The sequence below is a fragment of the Cygnus olor genome, chromosome 1, assembly GCF_009769625.2.
Source record: "Cygnus olor isolate bCygOlo1 chromosome 1, bCygOlo1.pri.v2, whole genome shotgun sequence".
Taxonomy (NCBI): Eukaryota; Metazoa; Chordata; class Aves; order Anseriformes; family Anatidae; genus Cygnus; species Cygnus olor.
Genome location: NC_049169.1, coordinates 148,397,612 through 148,419,252, shown reverse-complemented (window position 1 = coordinate 148,419,252; position 21,641 = coordinate 148,397,612). Strand labels below are relative to the sequence as shown.

General features: G+C 39.1%; 1 protein-coding gene across 1 annotated transcript in view; it reads right to left on the bottom strand.

Annotated features, from left to right (window-relative positions):
* The window catches only part of FAM155A (family with sequence similarity 155 member A), a 521,166-nt gene extending 501,875 nt beyond the window's left edge, over positions 1 to 19,291 (bottom strand). Inside the window, exon 1 of the mRNA XM_040537523.1 lies at positions 18,469 to 19,291. Within this exon, the coding sequence (XP_040393457.1) occupies positions 18,469 to 19,281 (813 nt within the window). The 5' untranslated portion in view covers positions 19,282 to 19,291. The remainder of the gene's footprint in view (positions 1 to 18,468) is intronic.
* Between the last annotated feature and the right edge of the window lie 2,350 nt (positions 19,292 to 21,641).

Below are 21,641 nucleotides of genomic sequence, written 5' to 3'. Positions count from 1 at the left end.
TTGTATCAAAACACTTTGAGGACTATTAATAGTACTAGTAGCTATAAAAATATTTCCCAGCAAATACTAGGGAAAAAAAGGGAAATTTGGAAATGAGAGAGAAAGAGAGAGAGAGTTGATTTGAAGAAAGAGCAACACATAGCTAAAGAATTCTCATCTAAAACGTAGTAATTACCCTTTGTTGCTATTCTTACAGCTTCACTATATTCAAGTTACTCTGGGTATCCTCAGGCTCTGGAAGGTACTGCAAGTTTCCTACATCTTAACTCAATTCTGTACCTACTAGGCAATTACAAAATTGGTGGGGAATAGCAACTCCCCGGTCTGGTGATTTTGTTGTTTGTTGTGCTTTTTTCTTTTGTTGCTTGTTTTTTTTTGTTTGTTTTGTTTTGGGGGGGGGAGGGGGGAAGACAGGTTGTTTAAAAAAAATAATGTCATTTGCTTCTCTTTAGACATAGGTGCAGAAACTATGCATGCTACAGTGGTTTTAAAATGCAGCACCCCAGTTAATGAGGTATGTGCATGCATAGCTGCTACAACACATCCAGGCAGGAAGAGACTCGGAGAAAAAGGCAACTTGAAAACCTTACCTCAGTGAAATTTTCCACAATTCTTTTTTTTCTTCTGGATTTCTTATCAAAATGTACATTTATCCTTCCCTTTCAAGCTATGACCCTGCCAATGAACCTGTTTTAAGCTTCACACACACAGAAAAGAAAAAGAAGATTAAGGTACAAAAAAAAAAATTGTCATTGGTTCGTAAGTCAAACCCTGATATTTGGGTTTGAACACTGGGGTATCAAATACCACATGTGAGAGTAGGGGGGTGGAAAGGAGGAATCTTTGTTGGGTGACCCAGAACACCTGGCTACACACCTGTACTCTTTCTTTGAGAAAAACTTTCTGCCCTCACTTCCAGGTGGTACACAAAAGCAGCTTGCCTTTATGTACCATCAACACATGTACAGACTGCTCAGTGCATGATCTTCCCCGTAAATGTAAAAAAAAAAAAAAAAAAAACTTGCAGCAACAACAGAAAATGCTATGAGGCTCACCTGTCAACAACAGCCAGTAGGACAACCCACTGGCAGCATCCTGATGTGGAGAGATCTTACCTCAGGAAGAGGCTTTTGGGTTTTGGTTTTGAAGCCTCTACCGAGAGCCCTGAACTAAGATTCCTTACTCCAAAAAGAGCACTGTGATCATTGTTTCTCCACTTCACATCTTGTTTTGGCTTTAGGCACTTAGCATGTTAGTTCTTACTTGCCTTTCTGAGGAATCTCATCTGTGTGCTGGCCAGAGAGATCAGGCATTCAGACTCGGGGATGAACAGGGCAAATGTTGCATTCATGCTGCAGAAGCCTTTGCTGCAGATAGCCACTGAGCTGCAGTTCATCCAAGACAAAGATTATTTTAGTACAACCTAGTTTAGTCAAAGATTAAAAAATGAATAAAATTAGCCTTCCATCCAGTCTGCTTTGTTCAAATGAGGAATATCCCGGTTACTTTTGGGAGTGCAACATCTAAGTTGCATGTGTTGAATATAAGTTGAATATGTGGATTTGCCAGTGTACTTGGCTTGGGATGCTTATAGTCTTCAAGATTCACAAATGGTGACAGACACATCTTAATAGGGAAGGGGAGTGACTAAATGAGAATATATTAAGTAAACAGGTATACAAAATATGACTCTTGAAAGAGAGATCATGATGACCCTCACAAGAAGTTAAAGGAGAAACTAGACAAGATAAGAATATAGCAGAGAAAACAAATAATCTTTTACAGCAATTTTTGTCTCAGAGTGCTAAGGAGATACTAACCTGTTCAAGTAAAGATAAGGAGCTTTCAGCAATTCTCATAAGAGGAACTGCTGGAACAAATCAATAAATAAAAAAATCAATGTATCCCAAGAATAGGATGATGTTTATTCAGGGTCCCAAAGCAATTTAAGACTAACAAAGAACACAGTTATGCAGTTTCACATTGAAATCAGCTTGTATACTGAACCATGCAGGAACGCAGTCATCTTTATGTAACTCCAGAGAGAAACCAGGGAAGGATTCTAACAGCTCCACACTACGTGTATTACTGCAGTAATAAATGCACTAGCTGAGGTACTGATTAAAAATAAAATTATTAAATATCTGTATTAAAGTTAGAAGCCATAATGCTTTGTGTGCCTCCTTAACCTATTAGAATGCTTTTGTCATGTTAATAAATAGCAGATAAAAAAGAGCTGGTTGATACAACTTCTCTGGACTTTCAAAAGCCTTTGAGAATGCTTCACACAAATGGCTATTAGAGAAACTAAGAAACCACAGGGTGAGAAGTAAAGCATTGTCACTGGTTAGAAACCAACTAACTATAAAAGGCAGAATACAAAAGCAGAATACATTTATTAATGGTCACTGCTCCATGTGGCTAAAGGTTAACAGCAGGGTGCCCCCAGGTTCTTTACTAAGGAGAGTATTTAATCTATCTATTAATCATCTGGAATTGGGACTAACAATAAAATGGAAATTTTTACAAGTGACTTAACAAGTCTTAGATTAATCAAGGCCAAAGCAGGCCAAGGAGCTTTTGGGTCGCTTAAAAGAGCTAAATGAAAGGGGAAACAATAGCAGATGGAATCTAGCACTGCCAAGAATAATAGATGGACACAAGAAAGCACCATATGAAATATTTTGTCTAGGATTAAAAACTGGAAATGAACACTGAAGGTAGGAGAAATCTCTTGTGATAGACATGGTACAATACACAAACAAAATCCTTGTCTGTCATGCAAGAAACTTCTCTTAAATGCCTTTGTTAGCAAGTAGCCACTAATACAGTCCAAGAACTGTATGTGCAAGAGGTATATACGGAGCAAATCCCTCTATCAGTATTTCAACATATTCAGAATTATAGTTTTTCTATTTTTGATTTTGTTTGCTATACCACTGTAACATAATTTACATAAATATAATCCTTTTCTTCTACCCTAGTCTCCACTCACATCCAATAATTTGCCACTAGATATCAGAAAAAAAAATCATATAGGAGCTATATAAAAATTCAGTAAGAATTACAGCAACAGAAATCCTACCTTCATTTTTACAAAGAACAAGAAGGACTGATGTATGAAACAATAGTGAGAGCCAAATTTTAATTGAATATGGATCTGCCACACATTTAGAAAAAAACAGGATTTTTGAGACAATTCTAGTTGTCTTTAAGAATATAACTTTATCTCTAACAATTAGATAACCCTTCATGTATAAAATTATACTAATAGAAAACTATAGAAGTATCTTTTCTTGAATCATAAATATGGTAAATCATCTAATGCCTAATATGAGTTAGGAAGAAACTGCATACTAGCAAAGGATTTTTTGGTGTACTATTCTATTCTGTCTGGTGTAATATTAATTTTGCCTCCCAAGCACTGCTTATTCCCAAAGATGGGACACAACTCTCAGCAGATCACTAAGCAATGCAGTATGTCACTTCCCATATCCTGTTTATGGAAAATACACTTGAAAGCTCTCCAGTTTTCCAATTCTTCAGTATCAGCTCCTTCAGGCTCAGGATAAAACATTTTAAGTATAATCTGAGATATGTCACATGGAAGTCTTATGTAAATATATTGTCTATCTGCTCTTACAATGACCCAAGTTAAACACCTGCATTTTTACCTGTCTGCCATTCTGATTACCTCCAGCTGGCAGAATAACACCTGACCTCTACTAGTCAGTTTGACTAGCAGTTCCTCCTCAGCTCAGCAACATCTGCTGGTGAAGTAAGTGCTGATCACGGGCAAGTCTCCCCACAAGGTTTCAATCAATCAAACGCACTGATACTGTTTCAGTAAGCGATTTGTTTTTCCATTTTTCGCTAGGCCGCTAGCACTTTTCTTGCCTCTTTTTAGCCATAACACAGTCTTCCATTGGGAAAAAGTTAAGGAAGCTTTCCTGTAGTTAACAAAAAGCTAAAAACATTAAGGCTCATAGATCTTCAGAAATGTAGTTACCACTAGAAAAGGCTTGATCATGACCTTTAGAAGAATGCTGCTAACTAATTTTCTTCCTGGAAGTGCAGTAAGCTTACTTTAAAACAACTCAATACATGCCATGAATTTTCAGGATTCAAAAACAATGATCACCTGCAATTACTGTAGTGTGGGTTTTTTTGGTTTTTGTTTCTTTGTTTTGTTTTGTTTTTGTTTGTTTGTTTCTGAAATAAAAATGCCTAAAGAAAAGTTAAAAAAAAAAAAAAGGAAAAAAGAAAGGTAATAGTTCACTGCACTAACAAAAAATATTCTATCAATAAAGCAGTTTTGTTCTAGTTGTAAAACTTTCTAAAGAACTATACTGCACCTTTCTAATCTTCCTAAGAAAGAAGCTTTAATCTGTGAAGAGAAATGATATTAATCTATACCCATGGGTACAGTATTGTCCTTGTTGCTGAAAAATCCATAGACAATGAAGTCTTCACAGGCATATAAAAAACAAAATAATTGGAAAAAAAAATCAGTTACTCAGGTTTTTCTGAGTATCTGGTTATCAGTTCAGTTGTTATCTAAAATCCAAACAAATTGAACACTGCCCCCATAATTTTTCGTCTACGAGGAAACAAGAAAATAAGTACAAAGATAGGGAGGGCAATGTTTTATGAAGGAAGGTCAGACCTGCTCTGTGTGTGCTGATTTCCTTCCCTCCCCACACAAATTTCTCATTTTCATGATTGTTTAGATATTTTTTCACCATTCTGAAAATTAAAAACTCAAACTTCCCACAATGAGGCACTGAAAACTCTTGTTTAGTATCGTTTCCATGTACTGTGAAAGTCCTGGGAATTTCACAGCAAGGACAGAGGCAGTCCAGAGAGCCTGAAATGCAGCAGAGATGCAGTAGTTCTGCTGCACAGAGGCTTGGCAGCTGCAGGGAAGGCATATAGCAAAAATTTACACCATGCTGTGAATCAGATCTGTAGACATGCCAACAGAAGAATGGGGGAAGAAGGTGCACTATAAAAATATTGCCTTGTTGATGGAATATTTGGTAGTGTGGTAGTGGTTTTTTATTATTTTCCTTTCCTTTTTATTATTTCCTTTCATTTATTTATTTGTTTGTTTATTATTTATTTAGGCTTTTTTATTTCAAAATTCCCTGTAATTATTGCTTTTGAACCCTAAAAAGTCATGGGATGTATTGAATTTTTTATAAGTAAATGTACTATGCTTCTGTGAAGATTAGTTACCAGTGTTCTGACACTGTGGTCCTAAAGAAATTGCAGAAATACTTTGGGAATTATTTCCATGTAAGGGTTGAATTTCTGTCTCTTTAACTAAGGCTATGTGACTATTAACAAGTAACATGGTGATGTAGACTGAAAGAGTGCTGGGACCCTGGCATCCACATTATATGTGTTTCAGTGCTTTTACTTCAACCTGACTCCAGTCCTACAGACAGTGCGCCCCTTAGTGCCCCTACAGACAGTATGCCCCTTAGTCTGCAGTTCATTAGATGCGCTTCTGGAACACTTCTCCTTCTCCTTCAGTGGAAAACAACCCAGGCTGTGTGCTCTCGGATTGCTCTGCAATATGAATCAAAATGCAAGAAGAGTGGGAGTGGGAGTAGGTGGGAGATTTGTTTCAAAAGCACAGTCCTGACCTGAACTAAAATGCTAATGTAGACATAGCCTCAGGGCAACTGCCTATACGCAGTTCAACCACTTGAGATTTGCGAGCAGTGTACCCAAGTGTGTACAGACTCTGCAAGAAATAAAGCGTTGTGTTTTAACTCTATTAAGACACAAAGTGAAGAAAAGAATTTGAAGCAGGAACAGTCCTTTGAGGAATATAACAGATGCACATCACTATTCGCTTCATGTTATGGGGCCCCTACTTTGCTGAATTATGGTAATATTTCAGTTCCCCAATAGCACCATTAGTTGCAGAAAAACAAACACTTTCAGATCTTTTGCTTCTTGTTAGAACATCAGTAAATGATTTCAGATGTCTCTTTATTCATGTGTACTTTAAGCTCTGTTTTCTGTCCTGTACACAGGACCACACATTTAAAGTAAACCAAAAAAAAAGCTGAATTAAATTCACAGACCTCTTATTCCTCCCTGTGAGCCTGCTGATCTTTCCTGTCAGCCATAATTTTGGTAAAATTAAGAGATGTAAGTATTTCCTGCAAGCTGCAAAACATAATCTCCTCCTCTTGCAAACGTAAACTATAGAAGAAGAGAAGAATAAAACCTCTCATCCCAAATATCAGCTCTCTTCAAATTAAGCCTATATTAAAAGCTATGAGAAAAGATCATACTATAAATACTTAAGTTCACAGAAAAATTTAAGGAGGAATATTTTTCCAGTAATGGAAAAGAAACAGATGCAAGTAAACGGGAAACTCAGAAAAAAAAAAATAATAAAGAAATATTTGGCAGGGCACTGGAATTCATGCTTATATTGCACAAGCTAGCATAACTCTGCCCTTGAAAACATTCCAAAGAAAATATAAAACTCAAGAGATCACAGAACCACAGACTGGTTGAGTCTGGGAGGGACCTCTGGAGGTCACCTGGTCCAACCCCCCTGCTCAAGCAGAGCATCACCCACAGCAGACTGCCCAGGAACAAGCTGTTGAAGACCTCCAAGGTGAACACCCCACAACCTCTCTGGGCAAACTGTGCCAGTGCTTACAGTGACATTAGTAACAAAAAAACTGATCCTCCAAATAATCGCAGCAATCAGAAGGTCCTGATCTTAAATAAGTAAATAAATAATACATAAACAAACAAAAACCAAACAAACAAAAAAGCTTTTATGAAATGTGCAAATATAGAAAAATAAATAAATATATAATCTAAAATATTCTGATTGCATAAATAGAATATTTAAGATAGTTTTCCCATAATCTATTAGATTAGCAGAGGGATATGGAATTTTAGGTGGTTTTGTTCCAAACAGTGATCCAAATCTCAGTCCAAACACATAGAAAGTTTCTACAAAGGAGTTGTGAAAAACAATATAAATCAATGTTAGTGTGTATTCTTGCTGTGACATCTGTAAATGATGGTTTTTCAGGGACTGAAAAAAAAAATGAAAAGATCATTTAGAAACAATTGTTGTCTTTTTTTCTGTATTTCTGGAACTACTTTCTAATTTTAAACTATCCAGGACATCTTGAAGACTTTCATAGGACTCTACTACAGGATTGTCTTAGCATCTCCAAAATGCTTGATCCTGCTTTAGTGATTTCCTTGTTGTACTACCTGTTAGACACACAGACATATATATATATATATATATCACATATATACATGCATATGCTTGTATAATACCTATAATTTTTACTTAAGATGATTCATTGTTAAAATTACTACCTGTTTTGTGAGCATTGAAATTTACCACAGAGGAAAATGTCCGTTACCCAATCAATTCTTCATCATACACTTAAACACTTTCTAGCTGTATTTACACCAGCATAAATACAGAACGTGTCTACAGCAATCAAAGCAGCTTCTCTGGATTTAAACTTGCAATACTGCTGATCTGCATCTCTCCTTTCAACCCTGATGGAAGACCTACACTCACTATTGGCTGGAAAACGCAAATGAATTCTGCTCTGAAAATTCAAGAATTTTTCATCCCTAAATAACTGAACAAGTTAAGCTCAGAATATTTTCTATAGTGTGCCTGAAAAATCAATAAAACAAGATAATGGGATCGAGATCAAGTACAACAAAGGACAGGGAAAAAAATTAATCTAACAACAATAACAAATTAATAATGTCAGTCAAAGACAAGAAAAGGAATAATTAAAGCACTCTGCATATTCCTTTCTGGAGCAATGTTCATAAAGCAAATCAGTGTGAGTCAAATCCACCCCTTTGACTTCATATATTTTAGTTTTCATGTATATCATGTGCCTCCTTCTGCTCTCAAGACAGTATTACATTTAAGTAAAGTCTTTGACTTTGTGGAGCAAGTCCCGGTTTATGTTGTTTGTAGATCCCTGACTAAAGGAAAATTGGTCTATATTTACAAAGGAAAATAAAGCAGTATTTTAAATTCCCAACTGTTGTACAGAGATTGTGATACATTTACACAGGTCACATCCCAGGAATCAATCTCAGCCACTAAATTTTGGAAAGCTATTTGAAAAGCAGTGCAGCAATGATTTAATTTTATTAATACAGTGAGGTTGCAAAAATGTATATTTATAAGATTGAGCTTTAACGTTTATAAGATTTAAATAAAGACAAAAGAAACTATAATGCACTTCTAACTGAATTGGGATATAAACCAGCAAGCCTCATTTCCTGAACTACAGTGACACACTCTATCTTGTTAGCTAACCATAGCTTATAATAGGGGTCATTTCCCCAAGGATTGTTATATGAGAAAGCATAAAAGGGAAAGGGGAAGAAAAAAAAAAAAAAAAAGCCAAATTCTTCTTTTAAGGTAATTTGGCCAATATTTCAAATGTACTGTGTTCAAAAACTCTTGGTTAATACTGGTCTAAGTTCTGGCAGTTCTGTGTAGGAATATTTACAGGAAGACAAGACTTTTACTCCAAAGCAGAAGGGGGCTGAAAATGATCATCTCTCTTCTCTGAATGCATGAAGGATTTAAAAAAAAAAATATCCCTCAGGACCTTGGCTATGTTCTTGTTTTGCTTCTTTTTTTAGGTGCAGTACCTCAAGCCAGTAGAATCTAGTCCACATATATCCTCTGCCCTGGCCCTGCTCCATCCGTGTAGCCAAATGGACAAAGTCTTCACGTTCCTGGCAGTACGTGCTGGGGTGTCCCCTTGAGCAGGATGCTTTGAGCTCAGCATTCATGTTCCCCTCTGTAAAAAACTGTCTTATTATCTCAGCTGTCTAGTGTCAGTTTAAAGCACAGTACTGCTATATAAACAGCCTGAACATAGTGTAAAAGCAAAACATTAATGGATGTTTTTGTATTTATATAGGTATGCAATTTGCAATACTCCAAAAATGATCAATTGTAGTACTTTGTTTAGTAATAAAAAGGTCAGTGAATTAGGATCTGAAGAAAAAGCTCTTTCTCCATGGATCATACTGGGATTTTAGACTATTGCATGACTTTTACAAAGCTGGGATCAGTAGAGACACATTCCATTAGAAAACCATCAGAAATTTGCTTAAGGAATTTACTAATTATCAGTATTCTAAATAGATATTGCAGTAATCACTTCTCTTGAAAATTTCCAAATATTTTTGTCTTAACAAAAGCATAGATTTTGGATTATTTGTAGCTATTTTAAATAAGAGAGATGATGACTGGCATGCATAATTTTATTCTTATCACTTTTGGAATTGTGCATTGCAACTCACAGATGTAATTTTCTCATACTCGAAAAGAATGTTATATTTAAAGTGAGATTTCCTATACCAGACTTAACCACAAAGTGATTTCCTTTTAAAAATCAGTTATGTCTTTGAATACACAAGCATTTTTACTTGCAACTGTGAATAATAAAGTATCCTTATTATTCTAAAGCTCTTTTTCACAGAAATCTAGTTTCAACCAATATCATATGTGAGAGCAATATAAAGAGTACTCAACAGAGAATTTGTGTGTAATTGTAAATTACATTTAAAATTTTCCATATTTGCAATAACTAAAAAAAAAAAAAGTAATAATAATATTATTTATTTGGCATTTTAACCTTCAACAAACTAAACTCTATTTTAACAAACAACTGGTTTTTAATCTGTTCTACAAGTATAAAAATACAATAATTTGCCTTTGAAAACATAACTTTACCTCTAACAACAATAAAAATAACCCTCCAAATGATGAAGTTATACTAATACAAACTATATTTTTTTCTTGAATCATGAGCACAGTAAATGAATTCTCACCTAATATGAGTTAAGAAGAAACTTTCTATACTATCAAAGGATTTCAGTATGGTATACTGCTCCTCCTGAAGAACGTGTACTACCACATGAATAAATTTTGATATTTATGATCTTACGTTTAGTCATCTATTGCTACACACAGAAATCTGCAAGATATATAATTGATTTTAATACAAAATTTGAAGCATTCTAAGGTTGCTGAAATTCTTCCTTACTAGAACTTTAAATCCAATTATTTATCTAAATTAATAGGGCTAATACATAGTTAAGGTTTTTTAGTTTAGTTTTGTTTTGTTTTCTGAGAAGAAGCCAGAAGTGTAACCCCTGAAATATGGAGAACAAGCTAACCAATATGTAGAGCAATAATCAGCAAATCAGTAATCAACAGACTGTGGAAACTCTCTTATCCTCCTAAAAGATTGATGAATAAAATGAGAAAAACTATTTTTCTAAATAGCACAGACAATCCATCTTTTACTCTTCCATTTAATAAAGAAAGTCCTCTGATTCTGGATTGCTAATATCTTACAAATGTAATAAAGATACTTCATTGTGATGTTTTACAGAGATGAAGTGTGTTGACATGCCACCATTTATGTAAATGTTCAAGCAAATTGAAGACAATATCTGATCTAACATGCTGAGGAGCAGCAGGGTTTAAACATGCATTTAAAAAAACATTTTAGATATCTCATTTTCTCCCTGGAAAATTGTCTCCTCAAAATTGCATATTCTAAAATACAAAAATATTTTTTCCAATTTTTAATTGATAAATTTGAAAATGTAATGGCCTGACTAAGAAATTTGCCTAAATTTTTGCATTTTTAAAAAATCATAAAAATGCCACTGTCATATCCAAAAAAAATGAAAATAGTCTTTTTGTTGTTGTTTGTAACGTCTCGGGCACAGTTTCCCCCCATTTCATTGAAATCTATTAAAACATCCACAAAGGCTTCCAAACTGATGCAAAATTTCTGAAAACCTGTACCCACACATATTTCTTGTTCAGTTCAGATGATCTTTGCTACTGTTTTTATCCAGAATTTTTTCTGCTAATGATGAAATCTCTGAATGGTCTCAACATCAATTTATATGAAAGGTGAACTTTCCCATCAGGATCTCCAAGACATTTCAAAGGACCACAATATTTATATAAAACTGCTGAAGTTTATCGGTTCAATATTTATCTTCACCACTCCACTCAACAGTTTGGTTGCATTCAACACAGTGCTTCAGATGTTTTATGCTTCTCTCATAAAGGCTTTAGGACTATGTTACTTCAAACTCATCTTTCAAGACATTTCCATCAGTTTGAATGAAAGAGAAGAGATGAAGGGTGGGAGAATATTAAGTATTGACCAACTTCACTTCAAACCTGCTTACATCATGCCATATTCTCTATCATTATGGAATGGGAACTTGTTGGATATAGCTCTTCAATATGCATGTTCTAAAGGAGTAATATATTTCTTTCGTATATCTGCCCTCTGTACAAACAAGATTAGATCATAAATCTAATAGAGTAAAACTGGTATTTTTTTCTTTTTAACATATCTTCAAATTAATAAAACTCTCTTCAGACCAGGATGTTTCTAGTACTTAATACTAAATTTGTATTCCTCCATCTAATTGAAGTTGTAAATGAAGTTTACCAAACTGCCACACACTCTCACTTAGTGATGTTTGCTCTACAGTTCTGACAAGAGACAAGTACGGTGAAATGTACAGTGAAAAGTACAGGTTACTTTAGTAAAGTGGCATGAAAGTCTAGGAACATATGCCTCTTGAATTAGAGAGATTCCCTCTGATTTGATTTAAGGGAAGAAAATTAAACACAGTGTAATGTATAGTAATTCTCACACACACAGACATATAAACACACACCTCAAAACACCCTCCTCCTAAAGAGAGAAGTGAGAATAAGGGAAATAATCTGTAGCAAATTTACCTGCAAAATTTGCTATTAAGAGGATGATGATACAATTGTTATTGTATGGTTTCTCAGTAGAAATAACTGAAAAAGTTTATGTAGAAGCTCTTGGCCTCCCCTCTCTCTCTCAAAAAAAAAGAAAAAAAAAGTGATAATATTACAATTATATAAGGCCCTTTCCTATTCCCATTTCTATAAAGCAGATTGCATGGCTCACACATTCTTCAGTGACAGATTATAGTCATCAGGAAAGTGAAAGAGACTTGTGATTTCACTAGGTTGATGTGGGACAGCACAAGTAGCACACTTCTACAGACTTTCTCATGGTTAAATTTTACATATGAACACAATTTCATCCAAACTTAAGTGCACTTTAGAGACGATGAACAGAAAAGAGGTACTTCAAGGGCATAATCCCTCTGACCTATTTTAAATGTCCACAGTAAATGTCCACTTTACTGTGAACTCACTCACTCTGGACCTACGTAACTCCATTGACTACAAAGAGAGCCTGAACTATTCTATACAATGCGGATATCCATACTGTAGACATCTAATTTTTTTCAGATTAATTCCTTAATTTTCGTATCTCTTGGAGTGATACTTATCAACAAGTAGTATTTGAGAATTTGGTTTCTAAGTTACTTTTTCTCCCTTTTAGGCAATTCGTAGATCTAAATATATTATGGATCCTAGTGCAAGACTGAAATAATAAATTACTAAGTATAGACAAAATGATTTTTAGGCAGGATAAGTGATAGAACTGTAATTTGCATTTTGATTACTTTTCCTAGAAGAACATGAAATGAAGAAGCAAGACTGCTGCATTCTCTGCAAAGTACGTGTGAGCTGTACAACTTGATGCAGAGAACCAAGGAACAAACTAAAATTGAGGACAGAGCCATGACATCTCTAGCCATGTGACTCTAACACCCTGAAGCATTAAGTGATGGCTGCTGAATTAGGATAGAATCCACTTCAACTAGTCTGTGCCAGTCATCTGCACTTTTTTTTTTTTTTTCCTAAAGAAGGGATGAGGTACCCATTGGCTTTATGAATAAGATGAATATCTGGATGATTAAGTAGATGCAAACTTCTGAAGTGCTAAATTTAGGTGGGATGAACTCTCTTCTGTAAAGAACACATTGGAAAATTTGTTAAGTGAAGATCCTGATCCAACAAACCATTTAAGCAATTGAATGACTATAAGCATGTGCATAGTCTTCAGTGACATTCATAAGCAGATTGCTGAATCAGGATTTTAGGCCAAAATAAAAATGTCTAATACATGTACTAATGTACAATGTCCATTAATACTTAGTAAGTGTTGCTCCTTATATTGCAAGAGCACTATTATAAGAGCAGACACATCAAATTCACCCACATCTTTATCTTAAATTATCTGAAAAATAATTATTTAATTCAACTAAACAAAGAACATGTGCGAACATCAATTTATATAGTCACATTAGCTTCACAGCATTTTAAGCAAAACCTTAAAAAATATATGCATTTAAGTATCACAGCTTTTTAGTAAAGCATATTTGTTTTTAAAAAGAGCTTTAAAATAAATATTTAAATATCAGGACATTTTAAGAAGGCATCAGTTCAGTAATTAATGTCTATTGTTTCCAATTCATATTAAACACTGGCCTTCAATGCAGATTTCTGAAGGTTTAATTTGTAAGAGTTTCTTCTGATTAGCTTAGGTATCACTCTTGAATACAATATAAATATTGTGTGATTAAGATGTGTAATTGAAATGTCTAACTTAGAGGCAGATGCTGGTCTGTGTGACCTTTTGTAACAGAAGGGTTCTTTTATCACTTGAGCTTTTGGTTTCATATTTCTCATCTGCTCTTTTCTGCCAGCTTAACTGAGAATTTAAATCAAAATCTAATTAGACTACATATGCTGTTTAGGAAAAAGTTCTTGGAAAAGTCATGATTCATATAGGCTTTGATATTTCCAGATAAATAAGAACAAATGTGATTGTAATTGTTTTAAATTACTTTCAGTCATCCTCTTACTCAAATAAAAGGAGTTGAATACAGCCCTCTGATCAAAAAAAAAAAAAAAAGATCTGATAACAACTGTACGGTCTGTGTTTAATGACGAAACCCTTTACCGATATGTGTGCTTGTCAACTGAGTAGTATTTAAACTCAGCTATTTTCGACCATATTTCTGATACTAATATCAAAACCTCATATTAGAAGTTGTTAAATAATACTTAATTCCTGCAGGGGAAAAAAAAATGTTGTGCATATATGGTGAGCACTTAGGACGTGAACAAATGTTTACTTTTTAGCAATGCTGATATAAAAAAAAAGTTGGTATATATTTTATTTTTCTCTTTTGATATTCTAGTAGGATATCAATGTTCTTTTATGTTATTTGAACTACAATGTACTTACCTGAAGTAAATCTTGCAATATTTTAACTGGCACTAAGGTAGGCCACATTTTAAACACTCTCAACTTTCACTGAATTAAATAAAGCTGTGTCAGAAAATTAGAACTGATATTTTGTTCAAATACTATCAATATTAATAAACACTTCTGAAAATAAAGCCTTGGCCTCAGATACTTTGCACAAAGACATAAGTTCTATCTCTAAATAAATAAATAAATGTGAAACCCTGTACATTTATATGTCCTACTTAGTTATTTGACCCACTTGTTAATCAGAAGTAGCCAGAATTTTCTTTTATTCCAGACAGTGATTGCCTACTGTTTTAAGAATAAGAACTTGATCATTTCCCCTGATAGATAGGTGACAAGTCATTATGAGGAACCGTGTCTTCCAACATCAAGTCAATACAGTTCTTTATTAATTATTTGAATATAGTCCTGTGTCACACTGCAAATAAAAATGATATTCTGGAAACCTGTATTATGGCAATAGATATTGCCAAGGACAATTTCTGTAAACATAACCATTGCTTTTGAATGTGCAAAAGCAACATTTTATAAGCTTAAAAATAAATAAATAAATTTAAAGCAGGAAAACAAATATGTAGATTCAGATTCTCCATTAATTCATTATGTTAGTGATTCAGTAAAGCTGAAGCAAGTTATTTATGTCACCTGGTTGGATATGTAATACTTTCATATATCTATCTTACTTATATTTATTGTTTTGTCATTATTGATGTGTGATTATCAAGACAAGAAAAAATATATAAAGACATCAGACTTCAGTAATATTTGTACAGAATAAATGGATGGATTTACTGTGAGACAACACTGATATCCAGAACTTGTAAACAACATACAAAATCTACTGACATCCTAACAATATAAAATGCATATGGGTGTTCATTGATACTATCAAAAATACTGATTTTCAAAATATTCTAAAATTTAAAATTCTCAGCATTTTCTGTAAAATTTTCAAAAAACCCAATGCACCTCAATAAGGAATTTAATAGCAAGACTTTGGTTATAGAAAGGCATTTTTAAATGAGTAAGTATACCTATATATTAAAACAAAACACAAAACTCACCATATAAAATAGCTAAATATGAACTGATAACCCAAATAACTCCTGACTGCAAATAAATGTCTCCAATCAAAATGCTTTATTTAAAATATTCTTCAGAGAGTAGAAGACGTAGTGGAACACAGATTATTTTAAAAGTATTTTTTTTTCTTCTGGTTTCAGGTAAAAGAATGAAAATATAGACTTGAAGCTTTAGGCACAATACATCAAAAGTATTTTCATATGCACTGTTTTCTATAAACAAGAGCACTTTCTTAAATGGCATAACTTGCTGGACTCTACTTTGAGAACTGATGGTGTTGAAGGTGGGGGGAGATGGGGAAGGGGGAAGTAATACCCAATTACAAGTTTCAGGTTGACTGATATCCAGTGTAAATGTTATTGATTTTGTCACCAGCTATAACTAGTCAACTGGATGAAAAGCTCTGTTCTTCTGTGAATGAAGCATCCCTCCCAGAATACTAACGATCTCTTAAATATAAATAGATTATTTAACAAGCCTTTTATTGTACTAAGCCAGTGCTTACATATATGATAATGGAGTAAAAACAGTATTTTTTGAATTTTAATAGAAAATAAAAAGCAGCTCACCACATAAACCAATCAAATGGTGTGTACCTAAAACACATAGATATATGTCAAGTTATTTTCTAGTCATACGTTAAATGCTAGTTCTTAAGCTAGAAAGAATCTAGATATCCGACGCTTAAAAAATCAGTATTTAGGTACACAAAAAGAAGCTATTTCCTGATGGAGTGTAATAAGTGTAATATGTATAAAACACCAAAAAGTCCAGCAAAACATTGCAATTCCCGTTCTATTGCACACAAGCTACGCAGCACAAGTTTCTGGTTTCACCTGCACACCCTTCAGAGCAGATCACGCACGAGCACATCAATAATACCCGTGGCTATCACACCGCTGGACCTCTGAAACGCTCAGCTTCGCCACCCACCAGGGCGAACCAAAAGTCTCCGTGGGACCCAGAAGCGCCAAAAGCCAGGGAGCACGTGGAACAGAGACCGGCTCCTCCGCAGCGTGCCGGGCTCCGACAAGATGCGCTGTCCGTGCAGCACCTCGGACAGCAGCCTCACCGGGAGGCGCAGCCGGCACCGCGCAGCCCCGCGCACCGAGCGCGCCCCCCGCCGCGCCCAGCTCCCCTGCCTGCGCCGCCTGGCACCTTCTCCCACGAGAGTACAAACCACTGAGTTGCACCCGTGTGCTTTTCATAAACTCACATATACATATAAACACACATTTATTTATTTTTTTTTCCTGTTGGAAAATATCTCATTTTTAACACAGACTGGTTGGCCAAATTCTCAAAACAATGTGCAATACAGTCACTTGACCAGTCTGCCATTCAGAACTGAAGAACTGGCACTGGCGTTGCATTTGCTTAGTTTGTTTATATAGTTCATGCAACCATTTTAATTTCAGCAACTTCTTCCCCATCATTAGAAAATTAATTCTCCTTATTCAGTCCCTGAAGAGGAATTAATAGCATAATGTACATTTGCTATTGTGTGTATTTTCAACTCCTTTTGCATCTTCATATATTGTAGATCAAATGCACACTTTGTGGTAAAGTCCAGTCAAACTGAAGAAATACCAAAAAAAAAAAAAAAATCAATTTAAGCCCATATATGTTGATCATTTGGCAGCACATATCAGTAGGTCAATTTCTAGGTTAAGGAGTTACCAAAATGGCAAAGATGCCCTCACAGCAGTAGACACCTATTTATATTTGACACGCTTTTTATTTATCCAATTTATGCTTTTTACTTATGTGATTCACTCTGGAAATAAGAAATATTTACATTATCTGCAACTGAGTGCATAAAATACTTGTGATGATTGTGAGCATGCACAATTTATACCCTAAAAACAGTGAAGTCAAAATTACTGGTGAAACCACTTTTGTCAGGTTTAACAAGGAAAAAAAAAAAAAAAAAAAGATAACTTTCCCACTTTATCCAATGAGATAACAGGATATTTCAGCTTCTGGAGGGATGAGGACTGATTTTTTTTTCAGGCAAAGATAGTACAGTAACTTACTGGGGAATGGGATGCTTTACAGATGTGCTGTTACCATGAAATGATTTCAGAAGGCCCTGCTGAAGTTACAAAGCACTGAAATACTGCTAGGCCTTCTGTTCAGCGTGGTGATTTGTATGCACTGTTGTGTTCCACTGCTAAAGCCTGATTTGGTTCAGATTGGTTAATGTAGTGCTACAGTAGTCAAGTTAATCCAGTTCAGGGCAGAAACCATTCACCTGGCCTGGCCCTCAGTAAATACGCAAAGAGGGATGCAATTAGTTATTTTAGGTGCCAAAGAGCGCTGTCTTTTCTGCCCTTTCCTGTCTTGAGAGCTAGGCCAACTAATCTTGTGCAAAAGAAGAGAGAAGACAACAACCACAAAGAGCCAAAGTGGGACCCTGCCTTCTAGCAAAGGAAAACCAAAACCTCACCGGTGGCACCAAAGACAACCGCCAAGACCATGCGAAACGCCATCACCATCACTTCCCAGCCAAGATCCACCGCACTGCCCACTTCCATCCTCCCTCGTCCTCCAGCTCCACGCATTTTGGCCAAGCACCCGGAGCCGGGGTCCCGCTCCCGCAGCCGCCGGCCTGCGCCCCCTCCTTCGGGCACAGCCGCGGAGCCCCGACGTCCCCGCGGCCGACCCCCGGCCCCTCCGCGCCCCTCGCCAGCCTGGCCCCGGTCCCATCGCCGGCCCCGGCCCCGGGCCCGCGGGTAGGGCAGCGCCGTCCTGGCCCCGCTCATTGGCATGCAGCCCCCGTCGCTGCCCGCCGTCAAGCCGCATCCCAGCCCGCTGGAAGCCGGCAGCCGAGCCGGAGCCAATCGCATATTCATAAGGAGGGGGAAATCCAGCTCTGCACTCCCAGAGGGCCAAGGCTCACTTTTTTTCTTTTTTCTTTTCTTTTTTTTTTTTTTCTGACCTTCCCCCTCCGCCTGCCTCCCTCCCGGCAGCGCTCGCCCGGGGGCTCCCCGCCGATGCGCGCAGCACCCGCAGCCCGGCGCCAGGCGCGCAGCCCGGAGCAGCCAAAACACGGAGCGCGGCAGGCACAACAGGCGCGGATGGCACGCCAAGCCCGCCGGCCAGGGACAGGAAACACAGCAGGGGCTCCTACCTTACAATCCTCAGGACACGATTTCACCGAGTACTCATCCGACTGTAAATATTTCTGGAGCATAACCTCAAACTCTTCGTATTTCTCCTGAGCGTGCTGGTCGTAGCGCTGGTAAGCCTGGACGCACTGGCTGCAGGAGCCTCCCCCCCTCAGCACCACATCCAGACTGCAGTTCAAAGTGTCCGGATTGGACAACCCGGCGAACAACTCCCAAAGTGTGTAGGAATTACAAAAGGAAAGGTAAAAATCCGTCAGGTCCCAGCCGGGCGCCAGGCTCTGCCCCGCGCCCCGCGGTCGCCCCGGCCCCCCCCGCCGCCGGCACACCGCCTCCGCGTCCCCCACGCTGAAGCACTGCCCGGACGATGAGCTCGGGGGCGGGCAAGTCTCGGGGGGCCCGGCAGTGGAGTTCCCCAGGAAAGCAGCCTTGCCGTGCCGGGGCTCGGTGCCGTTGGCGTGGCCGCTGCCGCCGCCGCCGCCGCTGGGGGAGGGCGGGAGGGAGGGCGAGGGGGGGGCGAGGAGCCGGGGCGTGGGGGGCGCCGGCTCCCCCATGGCCGCCAGCAGCTCGGGCTCGGCGGGCTCCGGCTTGTCGGGCGGCGGCTGCTCCTTCTCTCCGGTCCCCGTGAATTTGGCCTCGGCGCAGAACCACAAGTGATCAGAGAGCAGGACCGTGAAAAACAAGAGCGATGCCAGGGACAGTCGCCATTTCTGAGCCCTCTCTGAATCCGTGAAGGGTTTCTCGTTCTCCCGGGGTGCAAAGCAGATTTTTAAGCCGTCATCGTACTGCCGACTGCACATCCAAGCACCCCTGGTCATATTTTGGGAACGCACAGCCCTGGCCGACTCCACCGTGAGGGCTCCTTTGCCGCTGTCACCACAATATGCATTGACTTAAAAGATTGGGGGGATTTTCTTGCCTGCCTTCTCTTCCCTTCCCTTCTCTCGCTCGCTCGTCGCTCGCTCCCTCTTCCACTCTCCCCCTCTCTCTCTTTCTCCCTCTTCTTTCTTCTTCTTCTTCTTCCTCTGAGATATCGTTGGCTGTCGCCGGCGGCTCTGCCTTGGTCTCAGCACACGAAGCAGCCCCAGTCCATCCAACGCGGAGTGCCGTGGAGAAGATAAGAGCAATAACGCAGAGAGAGGAGGAGGGAGAGGAGATGGTGGTGGTAGTGGTGATAGTTGGCGGTGGCGGGGTGCGCGGCTGGTCCTTTCCCCCTCTCACCCAGGCATGGTCAGATCGCAGCTCCTCATCTCCCTCCCGAGAAAAGCCCGCTGCCCCTGGACAGCTGCATGCCGCGTCCCCCGCTGCCGACGGACGGCTCCAGGAGGGCTGCTCGCCTCCTCTTCCTCCCTGCCGCCGCCGCTGCTCCTCGTCCTCAGCCCCGAGCCGCGGCACAGATGCCAGCACCGCTGTCTCCGTCTCCTCTTTCTCCTCTCCCCCCTCCGCTCTAACTGGAGAGACGCTGCTGCAGGGCTCCCGGAGCGCTGCCGAGGATGCTGAAGAGGAGGAGGAGGAAGAGGAAGAGGAGGAGGAGGCTGCCGGGGCCGCCGCCGCTGCTGGTGACAATGGGCTGCGGCTGCCGCCGCTGCTGCCGCCGGGCGCGGTGTCCCCGGGCGCACGGGGCGGAACTGCCTGGCTGGGGGCCCCCGATGGCCACAGGCATCTTGGGCCCCTGGGCTAAGTTGCCGCCATCTTCGTCCTGGAGAAACACTTTTTTGGGGGGAGCTCTGCCTTTTGCGTCATCTCCTCCCGCGCCGAGATCTCTCTATCCTGGCGCATTGGCAGCAGCAGCAACTCTGCCTCCTCCTGCCTGAGGAGGAGGAGGAGGAGGAGGAGGAGGAGGAGGAGGTGGGAGAGGCACTGGGGACCACATGGCCCCTCCAAAGGGCCTCCTCGGTGCAAGTCTTTCCACTCATCTCCCTGCTTTCCCTCACCGAAGAACCACTCTCCAGCCCACTTTCCTTCAGGGTCTCCTTCCCTTTGCGGCCCCAAAACACCATGTCTGCAGAGGGTGGTGGCTGGAGAGCTCTGTTGCCGTGTCCGTCCTTGTCATAGCAAATCACAAATGGCATGTGAAACTCCAGGTCCTGGATCCCAGCAGGTTTTGGCCCCATAGTAAAATGCCTGAAAACAGTTGCCTGCCTTTCAGTCAGTGGGCTGGAAAGCAAATTGTCCATAAGCCCCAAGCTGTTCCCCCAAGAGAAAATGTGCAAAACCCTGGCCCAGTGCTCTTGAGCTGGGTAAATGCTGCCAGTCTTTGTGTTTTGCCTTTTAGATGTCACTGCCTAGAGAGAGAGACAGAGACAGCAGAGTTAGCTATCCTACTAGGCTGATGAAAGCCAGATCACTTATAATCTCCCCTCAGACCCACAGCAGAGATCCCACTACCTTCTGTACCATACCAGCAGGATCTCTTGCTTAAATAAACGTACTGTTTGGTCGCTCCTAAATTGCCTTCATCTTGCTTGCTGATGCATCTTAATGTAACAGCAACAGATGTACTTGGATCCCTCACAAGACAAAAGAAACTGTCAGCTAGAAGTTGAACATTATCAGATGAAGACCTCTACCAGCTCGGAGTTAGTTACAAGGTCTTATTCTCAAGACATCAGGTATGCTTCCAGCCATAACACAACCAAGGTGTATATTTTTATTTCTCCATTGGATTGGAGAAAGGTTTAGAAACCATGCCTAATCTTATTGCAGAGGTTTTCTCCATCCTGGGAGGAAGGACCATTTAGAACTAGTAATGGCCCTTAATGAAGGTGCACGCTGTACCACCAAGCTTTACCCCATTATTTAGTTAAAGAAAGCTTTATTCCTTAACAAACATGGTCATGGTCTACAAACTGATATCATTTCTGATAGTTGAGGGTTCTGTGGGATTAAATCTGAAACTAAATTGTATCAGAGGAGGAAAAAGCTTGTACCTTTTCTGACTGCAGCTGTCATTAACTGAGGGGTGAGTTTACCAAGGAATGTGCTGGAATTTCCATCACTTTGAGCAATAAAACAAGGCTGGATATCTTTCAAAAGGAAGTGGTATACCTCAAACAGAAGATGCAAACTCAAGGGAGGAATTGCTGAGAGGTTCTATGCCCTGTGTTATGCTGGAGGTCAAGGCACATTATCATAATGGTCTCATCTGGCCTTAAAAGATCTATGAGTCAAATTCTAC